Genomic DNA, 26093 nt, shown 5'->3' with positions numbered 1-26093 from the left:
AGATGTCTTTATTTCACAAGAGAAAAGGAATTTGTCACAAAGCTTAAAAGAATGATAATAAATTTGTACATGAAAAAACAATCAGACCATCCTCTGATCTCCAAAACTGCCCTAATTTCCAGGCCAAACTACGACACTGAAAACAATGAAGCATGTTACAAAATGCAATCCATGCACACTTGGTTCTCTGACTAGCTTCTTGTACTCTGTTTGTATGTTTTTTGGCTGTCACTGGGAGAACTGGCCTTTTGGGCTCTAATGTCACGAAAACGGTGACGTCGAAGGTCACCACGTGTTCATTTTTGTAAGTGTTAGTACTCACAGTCCTTGAGAGGAGACAAGCTGTGAACAGTCTTCAAAAATCAGAGCCGATAAAAGAGGAGAGGTCGTTGTGGGTAACAGACAGTTCCCGGGAGCCATGGCAACGGCAGACTGGTACAATAGGTGGCTCAGTCAGAGACAGAGGAGAGGAGGGACGAGCAGAACGAGAGGGCGACACGAAAAGGGGAGGAAGAGATGAAAATAAGGGCATGGGAGTCTGTGTGAAAGGTAGAGGAACAGCAGGGCTTGTATTTCATCCTTTTACCTTGTTAATGTGTTCTCTCTTCCTCTGCTGTTCAAAAGAAGCTTAGCTTCGATATGACACCAGGATACCTCTGTGAATCAGCAACACTGGTTTGAAACGGTGTGTAATTTTCTCCTTTATTTACACGCAGAGCTGATCCCAGCAGAGTAAGCGGCACCCTTCGCCCACAGCAGCTGCAAGGGGAATTGAACTCCTGACATCTTTGCAGCACTTTCACACTCTTTTAACTCTTTAGGGAATTAAATCTCTACTTCTAGTGGTGTTTGTGCTGTAAACACTGAGCCGCAAAGGAGGCACACAGACAGGAAATGTGTCTGTCTGTATAGATCTCCTGCTTGAAGGCTCTTCATAGATGGACCAACATATTAGTTGGTTAGACTCCTCCAGTAAACAGCCAGGTCTAGACAGCAGTGCTCCGACCCAGCAGGGGGAAGGCTGTTGGCAGGCCACAGCCGGGCTCCAGTCCCCTCAGTCCACTGACACCCTGAAACCCCTGTAACCCTCCTTGGAACCCCTGTAACCCCCCTTGCAGTTCTGGGATCCCTCCTCGAAGCCCCTGTATGTCTCTTTGGAGTCCTTGTATGCCTCCTTGGAGTCCGTGTATTCCACCTTGGAGCCCAAGTCCATCATGGTGAGTCCTGGGCTCTCTGCGGGGCATGGTAGCCATTGCGGTGGCAGCCTGGATAGAGCGGGCCCCCGGTGGTGTGAGGTTGTTGTGGTTCAGGTCCATGTTGGATAGGAGGTGACCCAGGGAGTCCCAGCGCTGGGACGAAGGTAGGCGTATCAGGGAGGAGTAACCTCGCTCGGGGAATACAGCCATCACGGGAGGCTTGCTGGTCTCTGATGTGAACACCGGAGCAGGATCCTGGTGTTCCCTGGGAGGAGGCAGCGCTGTGGCTCGTGGCGGGGCGGGCTTCAAGAAGGTGCCCCCCCGCGGATCGGCCAAGACCTCACTGTAGGGTGGAGGAGGATCCTCCATCAGAACTGCCTCTTCATAGCAGGGTGGCTTCCCGAATATATCTGTGTCTGGGGGGAAAAAAAAGGAGACCTGGATTAATCACAATGTACACCAAAATTTTTGCTGCATACAACTAACCGCAGAAGTGCACCTAAAAAATCCCAACTTACATGTGACAAGGGAGCAGGGAGAGGGAAAGAGACTCTAATGAGTCTGTGCAGTGGGCTGCATAACGACTTGGTTCGGCAGGGTTAACAACTCTTGTAATGAATGGACACCATCTTGCAGTCTGGTATCCAGTTCTCATAAAACACACACAATGCAGCCTAAAATACTTGTGCAGCACAAACACACTTCATTTTCAGGTCACAACCCAAACGATTGTAATTTGCACAGTCCTAGTGATACATGTGACAATGTGTTCAGCTGTGGGAATAAAAATCCTCACAGCACATTTGGTCTGAAGAGAGAGACTCTCTCTCACACACACATTTTATTTCCCTTCATCACTCTCTCCTATTTCAGGCGCACTTGTGTTCCGTGTTTCTGCATCTCTATTTCGACTTCATTACTCTTCTAGTGAAGGAACTGCACTGCAGCATGTTGGGCAACAAGATACATAAAATACACATTCATCATGCGTTCATTATTTATTTATTCAGATCAGACAGTAAACAGAAGAGGTAGTGGTTCTCACGTCAAGTGACATTTTTTAGTGCTCCTGTGTGCTGCACATGATTAAACTAGGGGAAATAACTAATGCTAACTAATTTCTGCTAACACCCATTATCAAATGCATTTTATAGATGTGAAAGTAAGAGTCATGCAACACTACACGCGTCAGTAATGACACAGCATGATGATTCATGAGAAATCTCCATTTACTTCTATTATGTGTGGACCAGTGACTGAATGAATGGGGGAGTTATTTTAGAGACAGAGTTGGTTGTGGTTTGACATCAGTAAAGTTATTTTCACTGAAATGTACCCTGATTCATTTCATACCGATTTTTCATACAACTACACAATGTGCTAGATATAGCATAATAGTATAAATGGCCCATGAAAGACACCCTGTGGACACACATCCTAAAAGCTATGTTTGCAAATTTAGCTTAAAATAATGACTGAAAGGGAATATATTGTGACTTCACAGTCAAAAGATTAATATTAGAGCTAATATATAGAGCTGAGATGGCTCGGTGTGGTGTTTGTCCCGCCCCTCCTGCACTGTGATTAGACGGCTGGGTAAAATGTGACCGTGACAAGCGCTGCGCGACCATGTTGCCTCAGGAAAAAACTCTTTGGTGGACACAGGCCCTTAGTGTGCAGGTACCAATGTGAGCAGTTACTTTGGAGAGATTAAATCTAAATTATGTGAAGGTCAAGCTGCCCCACAAGACATGCAAAGTATTTGTCACTCATTATAAAAGGATAAGAAATTCCAATGAGACAGACATTATTCATAGACTGTTCAATTTGCTGCATGCACTGTGTACGTGAGTAAAAAAACAAACATAAATTGATTTAGTCTTTTCTTAGGAACCCAACAGACAGAATTTCTCTACAAGAGTACCTTCGATTTATGGTTCTAATAAGAGTGAATGTTGTCATGTTTTGTGCTGCAGTCGAGCCTGCAAACTGATGTTAGCGCTGCTTAGGTGCAGGAGAAGACGTGTGTTCATGTTTGTAAGTTCGATAAGAAGGAGAAGTTAGCAGGAAAGCTAATGTTGTGTTGTTTAGCTGCTGATTGGCTCAGTGTGATCCTATGCCTTAGACAGAACGCATCATGAAACCAAAATTTATAAAATATAAGTTTGGTTGCTGATTTTTTTTTTCTCAGAACACGTGACAAGTGATTTACATAGCTGAAAGATTTACTTAATAAACTAGTGTTGTATTTTCACAAGCAGTGCATTAAATCCACACACTGGCGCACAGCGTTTGGCTCGATATGGCAACGAACATGTGATAACAATATACGAAACTATGCACTTCTATTTGCTCGACTGACTCATTGAAAACGGCATCAATTTAAATGTAATTTGTCCTCCTGTTCACCTTATTTATGAGAATAAATTGCACTGCATGCAAGTATTAATTATCATGATTCCTGATTAAATTGTACAACCTATTTGAGGCGTTCTTTTGCAGAAACAGAATCTCCGTTTGCGTTTACAATCCTAAATCTGGTTCTTTTTGTGTGCGCTGCAAATGATCTTAAATTATGTTGGGTTTTTTTATTCGGATGTTTGTTTATTCAGAAAGCCTGTAATACTCAGGGGTAATATTTCGATTTATTTTACACAATAGTAGGCTTATTCATTTCAAACCGTTTCATCCTTCTGCCATGTGAGTAGCCTTTTCTCATTTCTGCTCTTTATGTGCATAGGCATGTTTCAGAGCTTACTTACAGGACGCACATTCTCCCGTCAAGTTTGTTTTGTATAGATCACAACCTTTGCTTGGGAAGTGGCGTACGCACATTTCCAGCCCTGTTTTGTACGTACGCACGTTTATAAATGAGGCCCCAGATAATGTATGCTGTAGCAGACAAAAATTGCGGCTTATTTTAGTTGGAAATGAGTCGTTTTGGATATCTGTAAAAATGCCTTATTTTATTATTCTTCTGTGGGTTTCCTTCCTCTTTATATCTGTTGACTTCTTCACACAGAAGAACATTTTTCATGTTTGTCTGCTGATGTCTGCCCTTAGTTGTACAATGTGAGCACAGCAAAGTAAAATCCTAGCGATATTTTCTGCCTACTCTAAATACTTTATACACAAGCAGTTGCAGATTATTTGCTTGCGCTCCACTAATTGAACCTGTTGCTAATTACACTGAAGGGCTGGCCAGCAGCACTCGGAGCAGCACTCGGAACAGCACTAAACTCTGTTTATCATTGCAACCAATTAAAAAGATCTGCAGTGCAATGTTAGGACTGATGCAGAAAAGAAAGTTTGGGGTATTCAGCAGAAACACCTGCAGCTGTTTTCAGCTATTTAGGTGCTTTTAAAGGAACACATGAATCATAGTCAACAGACTCCCTGTGTTATGCTGCTACAGCTGACATTCTAACAGAGAAAGCAAAGTGCTAAATCATTATACTTCAGGTTTGTTTGATTATAGCATCGTAGCATTTTATGGACATGTCTGTCACATGATACAAATAGAAATAGAAATGTTCTTCAGGATGACATTAAAGCAAGAAACAACTGCGTGCAAAACACAAGTTTGCTCCTGGAACATTTCTGAAACACCTCTGAGAGCCTGTGGGCATAATATAAGACAGTGGATCTATATTTCAGTGTATTGTCAGTATAAAGATAAAATAAAAATATTTGTGGCCGGATAAAAAGTCTTGGGCAACAAACATCAGTCTTACAGCAGTTTTTTTGGAACAACTGAAAACAGTTTCTATTTCCAGGCTGATGAGTGATCAATATCTGTCGAATGTTGCACAAGCTCTCCTGCTTTCTAAGACATCGCTGGACCTTCAACAACAACTGGTTTTGTCAGCTTCTTACACAGACTGGCTTTTTTGGGGCGGGGGGAGCTGCACCCTTAAGAGCTACGTCTTTACCCCATGCAAGAATCATTCATGTTATTATTTTCCAAAATGACTAGCATCTGAACTCATTGCTTGATGCTGTGGTTTTTAAGAACTGTTTCTCTGCAAAATTATGAAAGTGGTCTGTGGTTGTTGAGATGTCCCTGCTACTCAGGCTGGTGGGAAATAAGAATTATTAGTTTCCCTACAGGGTCTCTCACACTTTCTCAGCTTGCAAACTAAAATGGCATTGTCTTTTTCAAAGTGTGTTCAGAGTGAACATGAAGGAAGTTTCAAATAACACAAGTCAGAACCGAACACAATAAGATGCGTTGCCACAAGTTAAAAGACAGTTGGGACTTTCTTCTAAGGATGTCTCCCAATCAATACCTAAATGTTGACTATATGTATCTGCGCTACTTGATCTAAATACTAAAGGTGCTGGTTCCGCCATGTTTCTGCGTGCATGATGTCAGCAACTCTGCAACTTGTGTACCAACTTTCAGAGATGTTGTTCCGACTTTTAAAGTGCAAATTATACTTCTGCTTCAAATTGACGGCTTAACCTCTGCATAGACCCTTAGCCTACACAGTCGCCTATGCCGTAGCCCAACAGGCAACTCCTCAAAAACGTAACTACACGTCGAGCCAAACTAGTGGCTGTAACACTGTGGATCAATATATTTGACCGTCACAACCCGAGCGAAAAGACTTGTTTCACTATCAGAATGTGATCCATTCACAGCCGCACGTATAAAATTTACCCCCATTTGCGTTAGCGGAGGGCTAAACCGGAAATTGGCTTGGCCTGTTCAGCTGGCAAAAGTCAACACAGTGGACGCTAGCTTTTGGCGGTGTAATTGCAGAATGACGGAGACACCGACGCACAAGTATAAATGCATGGCTACGTGCTGATTTAGCCCTGACGCAGGAGTATAAATCAAGCTTTTTGGATGTGTTCATGTGAATTTTCCCAGTCGAGAAATAACTTTTTGAATATTCCAACACCACGTAAATGCACAATTAAAGCTCATGAACAAACAGAAATCGGAAGAACCATCTGAGGCGCATGTGATTGCAGCTAGAGTCATGCTTCTTTTTCCTCAAACACTGAGTATGTTAATCGGTGACAGCTGATCTGACCTGTTGCAGCTGAAAGCCGGTGAAAGTGGACTAGCTCTGGCTAAACACGAGAAACTGCTTCCTAGGTAGCGCTGCCTGTTACACTGTTAATAAAATTACATTAGATCAGACTTTATTGTCCCCAGAGGGAACTTATTTTTATCCTCATCGAGACATCTTATTCAGGGATACTATGGCTGCAGGTGCCAATGTGGTCCCTTCTGCACCTCTGGGACCTGTACCTGAGGTTCCCATTCGGTAGCAGAATGAAGTGCCGATTTAGTGGCGGTGTGATGTCCTGTGCTATTGTGCTTGCAATGCGTGTGATCGCCTTACAGCTGGGTTCTGACAGGCTGGGTATGATTATAGATTTGCTAGCGTCTGAGCTTTACAAATCTGTGTATTGTGCCAGTCTGGGTGTCAGAACAGAGTTGGACTTGTAAGGACCCAAAAAATATTTATATGGAGTGATTTGCTAGCAGTGTAGAGCCCAGGTGTGGTAAAGAAGTGCAGCACTGCGTCACCAGTGGGCTGAGATGTACGACACATCGTAGAGTTTGGTACAGAAAGGACTGGATTTATACTCAGCTTACCCAGATGGGCATGGTCATTTTTGCTTTGTACAATCAGGCAGTACACAGTCAGTACAACGAAAGTACTGCTTTTCACTAGAAGAAACGTGATCAGATTCTTGAGCACATGATTATGTTTTTAAATAAATGCTACTGGATTGTGTCATAACTGACTGAAACGCTAACCACCTTATTCACGCACATCTTTTGGCCACATGCACACGTGCTGTCTCACATCATCTCCTTGCCGTTTTCATGCTGTGTTCCTGAGTTGCTGTAGCTGCTGTGACATACAGTATGTTGGTGTTCGGGTTTGCTTTCTGACAATTACACAAAACCAACCCACATATCACTCCTCGGCTTGAACCTTTTTACAGCCACAGCAACAAACATCACAGGGGTGTACATCAACAGCTGTTTGTTGAACTGTTTCCATGGAGCTGGATGTATTTATAGATGCAAATGTGTGTTGTTCTGTGTGTGCGTGTACCTGGCCAGCATCCATCACTCCTCCATCAAGGCTCACAGATACCTACAGGCTCAGACTCCCATTGTTTCTCAGCTCCATCTTAACGCTCCTGTCAATCTGCTGTGCTGTAAACAATCCTACCAGCTGCCAGGACAGCTTTAAATAAACATCAGCCACGCAGAAACAATGTCAGCAGAAACACAAGGGACTGATCAGAGGGCTTTCATTTAAAGCAGGAGCCACTTCTGCGAGGATAAATTATGTGATACACTGATTTCCTTACATATGACAGAAAATGTAATCTGTGACACTATAAAAGTGATTATAATTGTATAGTCAATGTGAGTCACAGGATTACACAGAAACATGGTGTGTGTGGTTGAACGTAAAATTTATCCTTTTACTCAGGTGCCAACCATGCACAACAGTGAGATTAGGATCTATTTTATCTGGAAAGTAGTAATTTTTCTCTTTTATCCCTCCTTCCTAATATAATCTCATACCGCTCCTCTCACCTTCTTTTCTTCTCTACGCCTCGCTTTGTCTCTCTCCTAATCCCTATCCTAAAATCCTCTTTTCAGCCCTCTCTATTCACATCTTATCTCATCTTTCATTTCTTATTGACTCCTTTTACACCTGGCATTAAAAACCGTCTCATACATTCACACTCAGTATTAATATGCATCTCCAGCGTCCACATTGAGATCTGGTCGACATACGATCACTCGGCTTAAACAACCAAACGTCACATCCTCCTCTCGTTTGCTCTGTAACTATATAGACTGTATAAAATCTTTCTCAACCACCTCTGAGCAGGCTTTACACAGTCATTTGTTTTCCACAGTCGATTACAGACACGTTTTGCTCTCTCATCAGTGGTCTAACAGCTCGACCAGAAAGTGGCAGTGAAATTTAAGCTCCGCCTGGCATTGTTTCTTTGTGCTACCTTTCTTCACAAGGTGTACGCCTTTCTGTTGCTTTATTAGTTCATGTCGAGTTTAACTCAACAGTGCACAAGTTCACTTTCACTTTAACGGATGCATTCAGTTCAATGTTCAACAAAAACAGGAGCACGTTCAACGAACGGCGCTCTTTAAGCTCATTCATGCACAACACTGCATGGACACGCTGCTTGCATGCACCGTCAAACTTTTAATTTTATTTGCGGACGACATACTTGTTGAATGTGGATTGACAACAAATTTGCATTTAAACTTGGGTTCGATGTGGTAACGATGCGCCACTGTCCTCCGGAGGTACACCTGTACTTTCATGAGGTCAAGTGCAATCTGATCACTCATAACGCATTTTAATGCCAGGTGTAAAGAGGGTCATACTTGTACTACTATTACCAAGCCTGATACAAGCGGAAAACAATTCTCGTGAAGAAACATTAATGCTCTCCCCTCCTTTCTTCTCTCTATCCCATTCCCCTCTTGTCTCCTCATCTTTTTTTTTCTAATATCTCATCTCCTCACTAATCTTTCACCTTCTCTTCTCACCTTGTTTCACATCTCTTTTGTTAATCTCTTTTGTTACCTTCATCTCTTTTTTTTTTTTTAACCTCGTCTCATCATGTGTTATCTCTTAATATCCTCAGCTCATTTCATTTAATGTCTCCCCTATCTTCCATCTATCCCCCTGCTCTCTCATCTATGATTTTCCCATAGGAATAATCATTGTCGTCAATTTTTTCACTTTAAGCAGATCAACCGGTACTTAATGACACTACTGTGGCTGCCAAAAAACGACTCAATAAAACAATTTAATGTTATGAAAGGTAAAACCGAGAGCAGAAACAAATATGTAGCTTCAGACGGCTGCAGAGGACGGATCATCACCCACTACTGGTCTGAAGTGAGTGATTTATCAGTGCTGCTCCCAGTGTGAACGTCCTGTGTGGGTCTGGACTTCACAAAGCCTGTCAGAATAAAAGACATGCTGGCTGTGTGGGATGACAGCTGAGTTTCTATGTGTGTATGTTGCTTTTACCGTCTCTTTTCACAGTTTAAAATGTCTGAAAGTATATTTTCTGTGCTGTAATCATCCAACGCTCTCTTGAAAGTAATAACAGACTAAATCACCAGCAAGCGAGCAAATGGTGCCACAGAGACAGTTTTTTCAAGACCATCTTGTGCTGCCTACTAATTAATAAACCTGGGTATGAAAACAAATATAAATGAACTAAATTAAATTGATCTTTACTGAGCAAGACTGCTACAGTCGTCAGCGAAACAGGTCTGCAATGTCATCCTTGCAGGCAGTTGACCCTTTGCTAAGCCACACCCCTCTTAGTTACTGTCGGACTTTTATCACGGCGCTGCCACTGTCTATTACAGCACTCCCTGGAGAAATATTGTCTAATTTTTGGAAAAAGCGATCTCAGACAGAAGCAGACAGTTTTGCAGTTGCATCATACATTTGAAGGTTGTATTCAGGCTGTCAAACTGACGTGAAAAAAGTAAAGACAGAAGCTAAAACCTACCGATCAGACAGTACAAGTGAACCCCTGTATAATAAGTACCTGACGATTGAGAAAGAGGTCAGCCATATTAAGGATAAACATTGTTCTTGTACAGCTGGGTCGGCCTCTATTCACTATTACAATAATTAAAAAGCAGAACAGTAGGGCTTTATTATGTGACATACGTTGACAAGATCTTAGAAAAATACAGCAAAAGAAAGCTAGGAAACAACGCCTTTTGCATTAGATTCAATGCAGCTCAGCCATGAAAGTGTTGGACCTCAGTTAGAGCGAGTCCTATACTGCGCTGCGATTGGCCAGCCACGTGTCTGAGGCGTGGCTTAGCAAAAGGTCAGTTGTGTTCTGTCAAAGTGCGTCCACTAAAGTGCTTGTTTTGCCCCTGACAGACTCAGATTGTTATCATAGAAAGGATCCCTACAGCCACACCTCCTAAACATCAGCATTGTGTGCATTATCGTTATGAGTACCAGCTCAACTCGCCTTGACTCTACTTTTTTGGTTTTCCATTGGGGAAATCTGGTACCTGGTACTTTTTTTTTGGTTTCACCTCCGTTGAGGTTCCAAGCGAGCTGAGGTGACACCAAAAAGTGACATGAAAACACAGCAGGCTACTGATTGGTCAGAGAGAATTGTCAACAAATGCATTTCAGAAATAACCTAGCTAGTGCAGCTAGTCCTGCGGTGTGTTAACAGCTGAGCTGCTGTTAGCGCGGTTTAGGTGTTCAGTGAGGTTTTAGGATTCCTTCAGCAACTGACCAATGTGCTAAAAGGGGCTAAAAAGGTCCCTAGAGACCGTTCTACCAGGAGCCGAATAACCACCACCAAGATTACGTCAAGTGTGTTTCATGTGGCGAGTCGAGGCATGTTGAGCTGATACCATCAGGTGGAAAAGGGGCTTTAGCATGCTGATATTAGCATTTAACTAAAAGCCTAGGTACACCCTCATAGACCCAGTAGCGTGACTGTAGATTCTTGGTCTTGTTATTTTTTTACATCCAACTTGGTTGGTGTCACTGTTTGGTGCTGGGCAAGTAGAGCACGGTGAGTTTATCACAGCTCATTTGTGGATCAGAGCAGCCTGCAGCTAGAAACCAGGATTGATAAGAGAACTGAGACCGAACCAAACAGTAAACGTGCTGTGAAATCAAAACAATGTGCTAAAAGGGGCTAAAAAGGTCCCTAGAGAAATGGTCTTCTAAAACCTAATTCTCATTTTTTCCTTTTAAAGTTCCTTTTAAATTCAGTTTATTAGGTAAATCTGGAAATTATAGCCTTTATGAAGGCAGGATTTATTGCAGGGCTGTTGCTTTAGTTTTAGCTAGGTCTCTCTAATAAACTGTCAACTGAGCGGTTAATCGAATAAGATACAGTGTGTTAATTAGTGAGCTTTAGTGGTGTGAGTTATCAGCCCATCTCTAAAGCTTCTTAGTTGCATTTACGCTTGGCTTTTTTTATATACTGCAAAGCTATCTAATTTTCCCACGATGCCCAATTGGGTACAAGTGAAATCCACATCTCCACGTTCCTCTCTCCCCTCTCGTATATTAAACTGAAACAGCTCCTGGCTCCTCTCTCCGTCCCGTCGCGCTCAGCTGGTCGGCACCTGCTTCTCTTTTAGCTCTGCTGCTGCCTGGATACTAAACCTCTTCATCAGTCTGCTTTGTGACCAAGACTCCAGCAACCTTTTGTTTTATCCTTTACTGTCTGTCTGTGCTCATTAACCATCTTTGACAGCAGCTGATGTTCTTTTACTCACTCCAGTTTTCATTTTACACTCCAATAACCTCTCTTTGCCTCATCCCTCTTTTTTTGAAGGATTTGATTCTGTCATTTACGCTGTTCCTCCTCCATCAAAGCTTTCTAATTCTTCTCTTAGTTGCTTTTTGTTTTATTGTTTTTCCTCTGTAAAGAGCAAATCTGCTGTACATGTCAATGCGCTATTGTCACTTAGAGCGTGGAGGATTTTCATTTCATCCTCCACTGCCATATGCCTGTGCTTTTACTTTATGCTAATGCTGTGCAGCACTGACAATACTTTTCACTTCAGTTGCACTTTTTGTCATTTCAGATTTCTTTACAATTCAAGTGGTGGAAGCTTATTTCAAGCTTAAAAATTAAGCTGAGAGAACTGAGAAGTCGCTTTGTGTTTACCTCTGCCAGCAAAACTCACTGTTGTATACACTGACCTTGGGCTCAGAAGCAATTTGCAAGATTTTGGGGTGGGGAAAAAAGGAAGTGTGCTGGACTGCAAAGTTGTGTAATGTTGGAAAGGATAAACTCCTTTTTGGAATTTGCAGAGTTGAGGTGCCCTTGAGAAAGGCACTTGACTGCCAACTGCACAAGTAGAGCAGCTCAGTGACCTGCAGGGTCAGTCTGTGGCTGCAATAACAATAATAAAAAGCAATCGATGAAGAACATAGACACGTTGAAGTCCAGACCCTTTGGCTTCGCTTTGAGCATCATTTCTGTGTTTATATGGCTCCTCTCTCAAGTTAACAAGAATAAATCCAGCATCGTCCAGTTAAGACTTTCAAAATAAAAATAGCAGTAAACGTGAAATGTCGCAATTTGGTTAGGTTTAGGAAACAAAACTACTTAGTAGGTTTAGGAAAATATCATCGTTTGGGCGACGTAACTTACTTGACCTGTCAATGCTGACTCTTTTTTTTTTTCCCACACAAGAAATGAACAGTGGCTTACTGGATGACCTAGCCGGTTTTTGACCCACCAATCCACCACAACCACATCCTTACTCTGACTTTTCTGTTGTTTATAGTAGGCCTACTTTTAGCGTTTACTGTTACACTAAAGGGCTTCCCTCAGTGCAGTGAACTGTCATGCAAAACGTTGCCATGTGCGTTGGTTCCAGACGCCGAAGTATGTGACAAAGCGTAGCTATTTGATGCCCTGGGAATGACAACATGCTGGCTAACACCGCTTCTGTATCCCCCCCCTGCAAATGATCAGGACGAAGATACCAACTTGATTCGGCTAACTCAGACTGTTGAAGCTTAATTAGCTGAAATTAAGAATCCATTTTACACAGAACAAGGTCCCCATTTCTTACAAGGTAATTAGGATGGGAAGGCTTCATGGCCAATATGGACGTACATAGGCCTATAAGAAAATCTTAACTATGCTTTAAGATAGAGACTTGGGGTGGCGGGGGGAAGCCCCCCCTCGCACAGCTGTGCTCCTGCTGACTCTACTCCCTCCCTTAGATTGACTTTCTCCTCATCCGTTTCTTTTAGTTTAGCCCAGCCATGTTGTTGCGCTCGCTCCCTCACCGCTCAGCCTCCGCAGTCACCACCTACGCCTCAGCAGCAGCTGTCACCATGACGCCCCGCGGGGGAACGCTGCCCGGCAGGCAGGGAGAAGCTGCGAACCGAAGAGTCTAAAAAAATTCTGACACAGTGCACAATGTAATCCTCCTCCTGTCCTCTGCTTTTCTGTCATCTGAATTGCTCATATGAACGATGTGAATTCATTTATTCTTTGTTGTATTTTTTTGTTGTTGAAAGACTGAGTTCAAATTATGTCTTGAGTCTGACTGAAATATGCTTTCGGTCTATAAACAAAGAGAAAATAAGATGTGACAGGTTTGGTATTTGTCAGTAATGTTATATAATTTTATTCTCAGAAGTAGAGAAGATGATTAATCTTCTGCTCAAGAGAAGACTTTGGTTTTGAGACTAATGGATGCAGTAGTTTGAATGCTGACAGGAAAACACCGTGCTGCGTGGCTACCGACGTTTGTTTCATTCACAATAGGAGGTGAATATCTTGAAGACAAAGACAGCTGGATTTGCTTGTGCGCAGTTCCAAACAAATAGTTTTTGGTTGGTCACATGTTGACTTGAGGGTTGTTTGTTATATGTTACAGGTTACTTCAGCAGCTAACTACTGCTAATAGCAGCTTCTACTAAGTTATCTACTCAGTTAGCCGTGCAGCTAGCCGTCCTATTACTGATTCTGCCCCGACTGGAAACTTGGTTCTCCAAGGGGGTGTTTGTGTTCACACCTCTAATATTAGTACAGAAGCTTTGGACCGCTGGTTCAGAGCCAGCCACAAGAAACAGCTAGCGGTTAGCAACCTGTGGCATTAGCAACATGTAAAGCTATCTGTCCATCAGGAAACTTCATTAATCACAGAGTTGAGGCAGAGCAGCCAGAGGACATCAGAGAGAAAACTAGAAAATATTTACCTTTCCTTCATAACTGTAAAAGCACTTTCTGTGAGACACACTGCACAACCTACAGCTTTAGCGCTGTGAGCTTGAATTACCGCCACTCTAGAACGTGGGCTGGTCTATGTAACTGTGGGGGCGTAAACATCCCATATGTTACGTAACATCTAGCGTATTTTGGATCTGTAAGATTTACATATGAAGGAGGAATCAAGAAGATTGAGGCTCACAGTGTGTCAGTTACATGCACTGAACTCTTTTTATCAACTATGCCAAGGAAAATACAGTTTTCCATTCTACGGCACCTTTAAACAAAGTGATCTGATTCACAGAATGTTAATTTCCACTTCTAATACCGGCCGCAAATCAAACCTACAACCATCCATTCTCTCTTGCTTCCAATTTAGTCCTGTGTCACTAGAGATTTTTTCAGCGTGTACTGGATCTGCACCAGGTACACAGTAGCAGGTTTTTCGAGGAAAAACCACAGCCTTACACACTGACTCAAACTCTCGCCTTCTCCCACCTCCTCTTCTTTTATATGTTACCAAACTGCCAGAGAACGAAATATCAGCATAACAACTTTAAACAGTGTTACAATCTCGCTCAGTACTGTGTGACAAGGTTTTGCTTGCATTTCACACTGAGAGTGGAGGTGAATATATTTCATAATAAAATAGTTCAAAACTATTAGAAGAACAATTCAACAGTACACAAACTACTGCATGAAAAATTGTGGAGATCCACAACCCTGAATCTGCTGAAACCGTCTAAAGAAAAGACACAGCAGGGCTCACATCATGTTGTTGTGACTTCTGGAGGAAGGAAAATCAACAATGATGCACAGAACAAGAAAACAAATAAATGCAACATTACCTGGCAAGGTGACCCAGTTTGCTTGCGGCATGGGATGAGGAACCTGAAGAGGAACAGGCGGTGACAGGGTTTGGGGAGGGCAGAATTGCGGTGGCTCCCTGGGCAGCTGTGGAGGTGGTGGTGGGGGCGGAGGAGGAGGAAGAGGCGGGTATCCTGTGGGGTGACAGCTGAGTGGCTCCATCTCTACAGTTCGCAGGCATTGCTCCCTCAGCCTCTCCTCATGGCGACGCTTCAGTCTGCGCTGCAGGAAGCTGCAGAAACAGCAGAGCATGACGATGGCGGCCCAGACCAACCAGAAGCCGGCAAAACAGGCCAGGAAGGTGTAGGTCCCCTGAGACATCACCATGGCGGTGATGGGACGGGCTGAGAGTCGTCGTCCCCCCCCTCCTCCCCCCCCCCCCGAGGTCGGAAGAGGTGATTTCAGAAGCGCAAGATGGGATGCACGTTAGGTGCTATTGTGAAATCGTGAAACTTGTGACTCGACTCTCCAGGGTCAATAAGCCAAATTCTGGCACATTTATGTAATTCTGTGGCGTGAGTTAAAATGCTGTCATTGCCATCCTGTAGGATTTAATCCAAGGTGGGAACTAAAAAAAAATAAAAGCAGGTGATAAAGGGTGTCAACGGCAATCAGAGAGAGCTTCTCTGGCAACCACAGTTCAGTCACTTAACTTGAATGCTGATGAATTTAAGTCAGTTAAAGTAACAACATCGTTCAAAATCATCACAAAAAAAAGAATCTGTGTTCGGTGACTTGTATGTTTAAAATTGGCAGTTCTTTCATACTTAGATACAAAATTTCAACAGTCACTTAAATGGCTTTTGCATTCATTTCATTAAGAAAAAAAGACAATGATGATGATTTAAATTTCAACACTTCACACAGATAGATTCAGTTGTATCTGCATCTTTTCCAGAACAGAACTGTCACACGTCTGAGTATTAGACACATCGGACATAAAATGTGTGATACATAAATTATTAAAAATACATTCCTAGAAGAAGGTGCACAAAGGACTTCAATGTAAAAAGTTAATAATGAGGTTAATTTCCTTGGAAACAGCAGCGGAGGCAGCTCGTTAGTTCACCAAAACCGATGCTTTCCACTTGGATTAGAGTGAAATAAAATCACAGGATGTTAAACTTTCAAGGTGTGACAGCAGAAACTGGGCATTAAATATATGCTTTTTGTCCAAATTATGTGTCTGGAAATTAGAAAGCTGCCGTGCTAGAGTTGCATTCAACTAAAAGAAATCTTGTGCTTTTCTGAAATATTGAAGGTACATTCATTTTAATTTATAAAGTCTCTATATATTTCAAAGTTACTGAATAGTCACAAATCTGATAATTGAATCAGAAAAGTTAACCTGCAAGAAATCTAAAAAAACAGTTTCTTTCTGTTTGTAAATCTTCTGTATCCATCCAGGTGGTTTAGAATGCAGCTCCCCTGCAGGACTCCTGATTTACATGGAGACGTGTCTGAATCCCACGATAAACACCAACATTCACACACTGTTTTCCATAAGGCTGCAACAAGGTGGCACAGCAGCAAACATCCATTTAAATTGTCCAAAAGGCTCCACCAGACTCTTTTCAACAATCCAGACTCTCAAATTTCTTGAAAGGCTGTTAAAGCTGTGGAGGCTGAAAACTTCTCCAACTTTTCTGATGGAAAATAAAGTTTGGCATCATCACCTGAATTTTTTATTTTTTTTCCCGGCAGAACCTCAAATCCAGGAGACATGGGGAAAGAAAAAAAAAGCTGAAGCTGGAAGAAACGTCTTTTGGGACAGATGAACTGACGCAACAACCAATGAGAAGCGGCAAAAAACGGTCTACGTAAAGTCAAGCTTGTCCCTTCAGGGGACCAAAGTCAGGGGGTCCGTCTACACCGCGGGGACGGTGAATTCTTCCCTCTCCGATCCCAGCCAGACTCCTCGGCCTCACGCTGCCCTACAGACACACGGGGAGGAGACAAGACCATCGTCATGATTATCAGGGGATAAATTCAGACAACATTTTCAACACAGCAAGAACTCGGAGCAGTAAAAACAGCAAGAGGTCCTGTGCTTATGAATCTCAGCTGTTCAGGCAGGATTATGGCGCCGACCTCGGGGGGTGAGTATCAGTTTCACACTTCAGAGAGCAGCTCACAGAGAAAATATTCACAGTGATGTTGTGAAAGACACGGAGTTATTCCAGTTATTCCTTCCACACTGCACTGCCAAGGTATTAATAGTTAAGAACTCCAAGTACTTTGTCAGTGCAAAAACATTAAAGAAATAAAATAAATCTCTTGCCATTATGGTTAAAAGTTTGGTTAGGTTTAGGTACAAAATGACTTGATTAGTGAGTAAGAGATGCATCATAGTTTGGGTTAAAGCAACTTCTTGGTTATGGTAAGGGAAACATCATCTGTCACTGTCTGCAACAAACACAATGATTTTTCCCCATCTGTCCCACTGTATAACAACCTGGTTACAGGCAGGTGTGACTACGCTCAAGCCTATGTATTCACTTTACAAACAAATTTTAAAAGTACCAGGAAAAAAAAGCCAGCTTCAAACTTTGGCTAAAATCAGCACAATATACATTGCATTGTATTTTCTGTATTTTCAGTTTTTATAAATTTTGAATTGATGGATAATATGTATTTTGTAATTTTATGTATTGTATTTGCTGTTTAGTGGTTGCTTTGTGTCTTTTGTTTTGTCTACCTGCCCATGGATAACAGATGCAAATTAGCTGTTAGCTAACTCTGGTGCAATTGTTTTAATTGTGCACTGTCCTTGTCAAATAAACAGTAAATGAAATGAAATTAAACATTATATCTTAGATTCAAGGTTAGATTCATTGTTTATGGTTTTTTCATTTGCTACGTCTGAGTGGGATTTCTGCATCTTGATTAGCAGCTGATGTCTGCAAGATTTTAGCTGGACCAACACTGAGTTTGCAAAATGATTGTGTTTATCCCTCACTGCAGTGACAGGAACAAAACATGTCATTCCCATCGAGGATACAGACACTCCTATGGACACCAAGATGTTTTGTTCCTTCAGACTTCCAGTAAAATCACATGGGATCCGGTGGTGGAGAAGATGAAGAAAGAGAAGGTCCTCATGTTTCTCATATCAACGACCCCAAACAGACCATTAATTAGACCGCTGACCCCCATCTTGTGAGGTGACACTCAGAAACTGTCTGAAGATTTCTGCTGACAAATGCTTTACAATAGTGGTTGGGAGGTTAAGAATAGAAAGTTTTAGTGAAGTATTTTTGACATTTATTAAGCGAAATGTTAGGTGTGAAACCCCCTAAAACTTCACTTCTTTAACATGAAGTCTGGTGCAGCATCTCATTTGGTCCGGACTTTCGGACTTTTCAATTTGGTCCGGACCAAACAGACGATATTTTGTCCGACGAAAAGACGAAAAGGGTTTGGATCAAACTGAACCACGGTTAGGTTCTGGTGTGAAAGCATTTTTTGGATGGTTCGGACTTTCAGACTATTTACAGGAATTTTGGCGTTTGCGGTCTAAACCGGAAACAAACAAATGCACGGAGAAATGCATTGAATTCTCCTGCATCTCTCCTGAAACGGAGATGCAAAAGGATCGTCTTCTCCTCCTGTCCTGTGGGCAACGTTATAATGTCCACACTACGAGGACGTTTAATTGCGACAAGCCTTCAGTATAGTTGGTGCTGCAGGTAGTAATGCCATAATAATAACAATATAGTGGTGGCAAACATGCATATGTTCATTTTTTATTCATTCATTCTTGTCAAAGATACCCATTGAACTGTTTAATAAACCAATCAATGTCAAGTACAGGGAGACGCAGCCCACATCGATGATGACGACAGGACGCAGGTCTGTCATGTAAAGTCCTTCAGTGCGGTCGCAGAATTGCAGTGAAACCAAACCAAAACTAACTGAATTGATCAAAATGTATCAAAGCATGAACTTTGGTTCGGACCTCGGTGCGGACTTTCAGGTGTGAAAGCCCCCTTAGTTTAAACAAGACTGAGAGCCATGCTAGGGGTTCTGTGAGGCACAACATTTCATACCCTCTATGATGAGACTCTCCAGATTGAAATGTGAATAACAATTTAAATTTGATTGTCTCTACATCACCTTTTGGGAGCTACCCTCAATGAGTCTTTGTCCACTAGTCGTGGTTCTTCCAGCTGTCAGTGATGGTAAAATCACAAGAGAGGAATTTTTGTTTTTCCCATCGGCATCCCATCCCATCGGCAGCTGCATCTCATTCTATCGCTACTGAGTCACCTAAAAACATGGCATTTTCAAAAATGTTCTGTCCTTTGTGAATTTTCTCGTGCTGTTCTTTTTTTAACTGGGTACTGTTTTACAGTTTCATTTACAGCACGACTCGAGTAGCTATGTGATGTTTTTTCATCTTCCGCTGCCATATAATGTTTGGGAATCACACCCCTATGTTTATTGTAATTTGAAATTGTTCAGCAGAGGTGATTCATCAACAGAGGGCCTTGGTGAGGTTGCACAGCCGCTGGTATTTCAAACTGTGAGCACTGAGATCTTTTGTTTACACCCCACGCTTCCTGCCTGTCCGATCCAGCCATCAAAGAGGAGCATTCAGCGATACTCAGACCTCAACCTCCACACCCACACATGAACAACCGCACACACTTACAGTACATACTCACACTATTTATATCCCTCTCTTGTCTTTTATCTTCCTCTCTTATGCACAACAGTCTGAAATAAAACGGACCTCTCTCCAATTTAAAGGACACCAGAGGAATGTATGAATGATCTGAATTTGAACTTTTAGAACTGGCAGACAATAAATGTGAATAGGCAAAATATGAAGGCAGTAATAGTGAAGGACATTATATGATTAAAACATCTAAAAGGCATGTTGCAGTATAATACAAGCCACTTGGGGCTTTTTATCCATAGACAGCGCAACAACAGCCCGTCCACACCAAAACAGCCATATAAGTTGATTAAGCGGCAGCTAATTACAACCCATATTTACGTTTTTAATTAGGCCACGATCTCTAGTGGCAGAAGAAGATGTAGTATAAAGAGCGTCAAAGACCATGTAAGAAGGTGGTGGGGTGGATGGATGAGTCAAGTAAACTCAGGTTCGAGTCAAAGTAGACATGTTTTAAATTATTTAATGTTTTGTAGATAGCTTACGTCACGTGACTTACATAATGTATTTATTTTAACCCAAACCATGATCTTTTCCTAAACCTAACCAAATTACGAGTTCAAGTTTAAGTTTGTTTACTTCCAGAGCACAATCCCAAACACAAGCAGTTCAAAGTGCTTTACCAGTTACACGTTTTATCATAAAACTGTAGGAAAAAAGAAAATAAGTCATCAGCCCATTCTTATCTTCCTGAATGACCCAAAAGAACAAAAATTGGCCTTGTAAACAAACAAACAATTTATTTTAATTAATTAAAGTTACTCACTGAAATGCTTTCACCTTAAGGAACATGTTGAATGCATTTCCTTCCTCACAAAACATATGCAGAGTTGGGTTGGCCGGTGCTCAGCACACACAGAGAAGAAGTAAACATCGCTCCAGCTGACGACAACTCGTTACGTAATGCTGAAAGTCAATCATAGTGGAAAGGCTGCTAGCCACTAGGCTAAATTATGCAGACTAGCAAAATATTCAGGGCAGCCTATCAGGATCATAGATCAGACATTTTTTATCGTGATATATATCAATTAAATAATGTTTATTTATATAGTGATAACATAACCCACCCTTTATTTTTTTAATTGTGCATTGTTTATGTTCATGTTTACAATCTAGCAGTCTTCTTCTTCACTGCTTCATTGTTAGCACATTAACCCCACCGACTGGCCATCAGCAGAATGGCAGGATGTGAATGTGTGTGAGCCATACAAACAAATCAGGGATCTGCAACAACTAAATTTCACACCTAACCTGTTTGGTGTGGACCTATCAAACGAACTGAGGCCAGCTGAAAAGTAAGGTACGCTTCGTTGTGAAAGCAGAATAGACCAGCTACAGGATTTCATGATAGGATCTATGTGATTTGAGCAGATATTCAAAAGATAAGGTACAATTAAATCCACCTGCATAGGAAAACTCTGAAAAAGAGCCCAACGGTATTCAATTTAAAGGTTCAGTGTGTAAGATTTAGTGACATCTAGTGGTGAGGGTTATGAATTGCAACCATCTGTCCAGTCTACCACTGCCCCCCTTACCTTTCAAAGAGCGTAGGACAGCTACGGTGGCTGACATAGAACAAAAGGTTTCTCTTCTGAGACAGCAGAGAGTGGCCAGTCAAGAAATGAGGTTTCTTTAGGTATATTTATTAACAAAGTATATTTACTTAATTATTCAATAAAATCATGTTATAGTGACTTTGCCACTGACAGACCACGTGGAAAATGTAAGCCAAGAGTGTGAAACACTGTCACTGTTTCTGCACCACAGTTCATTATTTCCTGGGGAAATGCAAAAGCGTCCTTAGGTTGATGGATGAGGATCAAAAACCAAAACTAAAACAGTGCAGCACATGCCGTGATCTCAGAAACATTCGCTGCAGAATCTATTTGTTGAAGAGAGGGGGAAAAAACAAAACAACAAGTTATCCCAAGGTGGGATTGAACCCTCAAGCCTTAGGGGTCTTCTTTTAACGTACAAATTCAACACAATGATGAGTGTCTGCACTGCCTGAATTCTACCAGAAGCAGAACAAGAAAAACGTAGCGACGAAACGCGCTCTGTAGCGCTGTTTGTCTGTTTTCAGCTACTGTAGAAACATGGCGATGCAACGTGGTGACGTCTCAATCTATGGTAATAAAAACACAATGGTTTATTATGCAAAGTCTTTACACACCACTGAAAACAGTTATTGATCTTATGTTGCATTTCTGTCGATAGATCCTCAGAAATATTACGTTGCACACGAGGACAGGAAGAAGATCCTCCCATTTTAACCTAATGTTATCAAATGCTTTAGAAAAACCCTAACCAATGAATCTATTTTCAGAAATATTCAATTAGTGGACTACTTGGTGCAGCTCTAAAAATCATCATAAACACTAAATTTGGAAGATGTCAAAATCTTAATCTTATGGTCCAATTTTTGGAAATGGTACGTTGTGTACTGTACAGTTTTTATGATTAGTAATCAAAGAAATAAACTTAAAAGTGCCACCTGAATCTTCAATTATCCTGTAAAAACGAAAATGTCCTCCTCCCACACACTTTGACAGGGATATATATATATATACACATACATACATACATACATATATTGTTGTTACACATTCATGCCAATAAAGCTTATTTGAATTGAATTGAATTATAGAATCTGTGACTGTCCAGTTTCAGGCTAATCTCTTTATCCAGCAGCTGAACATGTGAGGATTCAATGTTTTGCTTCAAGGACACTCTCCGGGCCACGGCAGGCCACTTTACCTCCTCTGAGGTTTCAGAAAAGCAGCATGTCTGTCATCACATTTCACTAAGAGCGGAAAACCCACATGGCCCCTGGATCAACGTGAGCCCGCTGTCAGATCTTAAAATCACAAACTTTTTAAGTTGTTTTTCCTGGTTTGCATTCTTTGAAACTCTACAACACACTTGTTTCACAAAGATCTCTCTGACCTTTCACACAGTAAAGGAGCAGTTCTTACTTACTTTATTCTTTATTCTTTGTTGTATGTATGTATTTGTTATTCAGTTACTTTCTGTCCTCTAAAACGGCTCCCCCTGTTGGTCCTGTGTAGCATTTCTTCTAATCTCATCGTCCTTCCTCTTCAAGTGTTTCTAATCTGGCCTCATTGTGCAAGTCTATATAAGGAAAAGTAGCAAACTCATCAGGTTGTTGTGACTTTGCTGCTTCTTGTTTCTTGATGCAGCCACCTAGTTTTGCAAAGATGGGTCCAATCATGTTTTCACGGCTTTGTTTCTTTTTACAACATTTAGTTTTTCCTTGTTGTTTGGTGGTTTTTGTGTGACTAGTTACGGTGTCCTCTCTTCTTTTTGTTAAATTTGACCAGCATGTCTTTCCAACGCTTCTTTCTTTCTGTTAACGAGATTAAGAGATAACAGACAAGGCTTTATGAAGGCACGCCATTGCCTTGATTGAAGTGCTACCTTCAGCTAACGATGTTAACGTGATTGTGTTTAGCTAGGGTGACCATGTTTTAGTTTCCAAAAAAGAGGACAGTGGGGGCAGGAGGCAGACGGTGCACCTGCTGTGGGTGGAAGGTTAATTGGTGGCATGGTGGCTATGTTTATGTCGGCGGGGGGCATTTATCTTTAATAGGGCCTACGTGGGCTTCTAGATTGCTAGCACCTTTATGTGACACTGACACATACATAGCAGCTTTGCAGGCCATGCATTCTGCTTCACACGATTTAGAAATCCCGGCCTTAAGTATTTTTCAGGCCCCTAAAAGAGGACATGTCTGGGGGAAAAGAGGACATATGGTCACCCTAGTTTAGCAGATATCACTCCTACTATGTTCACTGTCAAAGTTTAGCATGTTAGCATAGTAACCTTTGCTAATTTGCAGTAAACACAAAGCTGCCGTGGTTAGTTTTGCAATTCAATTTGTGTGTGTGTGTGTGTGTGTGTGTGTGTGTGTGTGTGTGTGTGTGTGTGTGTGTATGTATGTGTGTATGTATATATATATATATATATATATATATATATATATATATATATATACATATAAGGTCAACACAAAATTCAGGTGTAAGGTGACAAAATAAAAAAATAAAAGTTACTTTCTTGGACAATGCACATTTGTTTCTTAGATATTTGCATTACATGTTTCTTATTGTGCAAATAAACCTTTCTCAAAGCACTCTCATTTGTTATTTAACATTTCTTGTTGCAAGCTAGAACCATTTTAACAAACACTTCCAAAAAGTGATGGGGACATGTCCCCAGCGTCCCCTGTATAAATGACACCTATGCCAAGTGCACTGCTGAGGGTTTAACTGTGCATAAATTTGACAAAGAAACTTACGTTTGTCACGGTCAGCCATGTTTATTGTTTACATTTGGCGTCAAGCAACTGACAGGCTTTGAGGTCGGAAGTAGAATATTTCAACTTGGAAATTTCCCTGTTCCGACCGGTCTGGATCGCCCATTTAAATCATTCTGACCTGATGATGGCTAAATTAAATGTTTTTTAGAATTCTTCCTCTGGGAACCAAACTTCTTGGCTATCCTTCTAGTACTTGTTGAGATATTTCTGTCTGGAATGACAGACCCTGCAAGCATGGCTAAGAAGTTTGTTTCCCTCCTCTTGACTTCTCCCCTTTCTGGTAGTCTTGTGCTTTCTCGTCCCTCTCCTCTCTCCTCCTATCACTTCCTGCAGGTGTTTCTGGCTCTGGAGCTGTGGAGTCTGGATCTGTGGCTGCGGGTCACCTGCTGCCCCCGTGTTCCTGCTCGACACCCTCTACTGCAACGACTATTGTTACTAGTCCTATCGTTATTATTCTATCCATCGTCAACCGCTTATCCTGCGTACAGGGTCGTGGGGATCGTTATTATTATTATTATCTTCATTATTTTGATTTATCATTAACACTACTATAAATATCTGTACCATTTTTCATTCAGTCTATAGCCACATCACCTTTACTGTCTGTACCTCTGTGTGGATAATGTGTAGGCTGCCTCCCTCCCCTCTCTCTCTCTCCTTCACCCCCAACCGGTCGAGGCAGATGGCCGCCCACCCTGAGCCATGGTTCTGCTCGAGGTTTCTGCCTCTTAAAAGGACGTTTTTCCTTGCCTCTGTCGCCTAGTGCTTGCTCTTGGTGGGAACTGTTGGGCTTCTGTAAATAACATCATAGAGTACGGTCTAGACCTGCTCTTTTATGAAAAGCGCTCTGAGATAACTGTTGTTGTGATCTGGCGCTATATAAATAAAATTGAAATTGAGCCTATTTGAGTTGAGTCAACAATGTGAATGTTAACACCCGCAAATGAAAGCTTTTGTTTTGGTAGTGTGTCCTATGTGTAAATATGACTAACACATGTTCAAAGCCTTAAGCAACACCTCTTCACTGCCACTTCCACTATCATGTGTTGTCTTGTCCTTGGCAACACGTCATGCTGCCAAAGTGCCCTTAAGCAAGGCACTGGTCTGCTTACACACTGAGTCATATTAGCAAAATGTCTAAAATGCTAAATGTGAAAATACAGAGTGACATGTCCTTTTTATAAGAAATTGATAAACACTTATTAGAATAGAAATAAAAAGTGTAAGCCCACCAAGTTAGTGGGGAAATACTGAATGGGCTAAATATGAAATATCCACCTGGTGGTCCAGGGTCTACTTGAAGTCAGTTTTTGGTGTATTACATTTTATAAAGGGATTTGTCTAAGACACAGTGATTTATTCTGTCACCCACTTCAGCTGCAAATTATCTACATGGCAACATCTCCAGGGACTAATGGGTGTTTGGGGCCCCCTGCATGTCCTTATCTGTTGCTACAGAAAATTATAAACTGCACAGCTGCTGCCAACAAAACCAAAAAGTCCTTGTGTTTTGACAGGCTGTATCCCACTTCACTGCTAGAAAATAAACACGGAGAGTCTGTTTCAGCAGCTCCGTGTCTTTTAATAATAATGAAACTGAATCATCTCGGTGTCAGGTCACCCAAAACACGCTGAACGACTCCTACATTACGCAACCGCTCAGACGCACTGCTGCTTCAAAAAATGTCCCTTCTTTAATTTCCTCTATGGGAGAAACAGCGGGGGGGTTTCTCATCCTGAGACTGAGAATAAAGACGTGTCATTCTTCGAAAAACAGCAACAGTATGCCGATAAATTGCAATCAAATGTTTAAAGTGTAGCCTAAGACATCCTCTCTACGTGGATATCACCAGATAAGGTGACAGTGCAGGTGATACAATACCTTAAATAACAATCACGTCGCTGTAAACTCACAGGTTATTTCTCCAAACACACACTCCAGGTCCCTGTTTGAATGTGATTGATGAAAAACTCACCTTCAATTCCTCTGGTGTCTCCGGCGAAATGACGCACTCAGCTCGCTCCGTGCCATTTAGCCTGTAAGTTTTCAGTCCTTTTTTTTGAAATAACAAAACAAATTAGTGTTAAAAAAAACACTTTCTAACGATTAGATTATCTCCTGTTAAAGGATGTAAGCTCCTCCGCTCTCTCTCTCTTTCTCTCCTCCCTGCGCGGTGCCGCCGGGAGCTGCGCGTCGTGCCTTGGATGTCTAATAAAGAGGTTGATCGGTTCACCTTGGCAGCCTGG

General features: G+C 41.7%; 1 protein-coding gene across 1 annotated transcript; it reads right to left on the bottom strand.

The window, feature by feature from the left end:
* Window positions 1-26093, bottom strand: LOC119894808 (proline-rich protein 7). Its single transcript, XM_038707481.1, has 3 exons — window positions 25823-26093; window positions 14807-16759; window positions 1-1612 (listed from the first exon to the last, which is right to left on the bottom strand). Exons 2-3 carry the CDS (start codon window positions 15150-15152, stop codon window positions 987-989), a joined length of 972 nt encoding a protein of 323 aa, XP_038563409.1. The 5' UTR covers window positions 15153-16759; window positions 25823-26093; the 3' UTR covers window positions 1-986.

This window comes from Micropterus salmoides, unplaced genomic scaffold (assembly GCF_014851395.1).
Source record: "Micropterus salmoides isolate LMB-PRFRI ecotype aquatic unplaced genomic scaffold, ASM1485139v1 Ms_hic_scaffold_9, whole genome shotgun sequence".
NCBI lineage: Eukaryota > Metazoa > Chordata > Actinopteri > Centrarchiformes > Centrarchidae > Micropterus > Micropterus salmoides.
The sequence above is the reverse complement of the archived record's forward strand: the minus strand, read 5'-3'. Positions and strand labels throughout refer to the sequence as shown.

Excerpts from the sequence above, each read along its gene's own strand:
- LOC119894808 (XM_038707481.1), bottom strand. The coding sequence starts at position 15,152 with ATGGTGATGTCTCAGGGGACCTACACCTTCCTGGCCTGTTTTGCCGGC. Across the intron at positions 1,613-14,806 it reads AAACTGGGTCACCTTGCCAG|ACACAGATATATTCGGGAAG; the intron begins GTAATGTTGCAT and ends TTTTCCCCCCAG.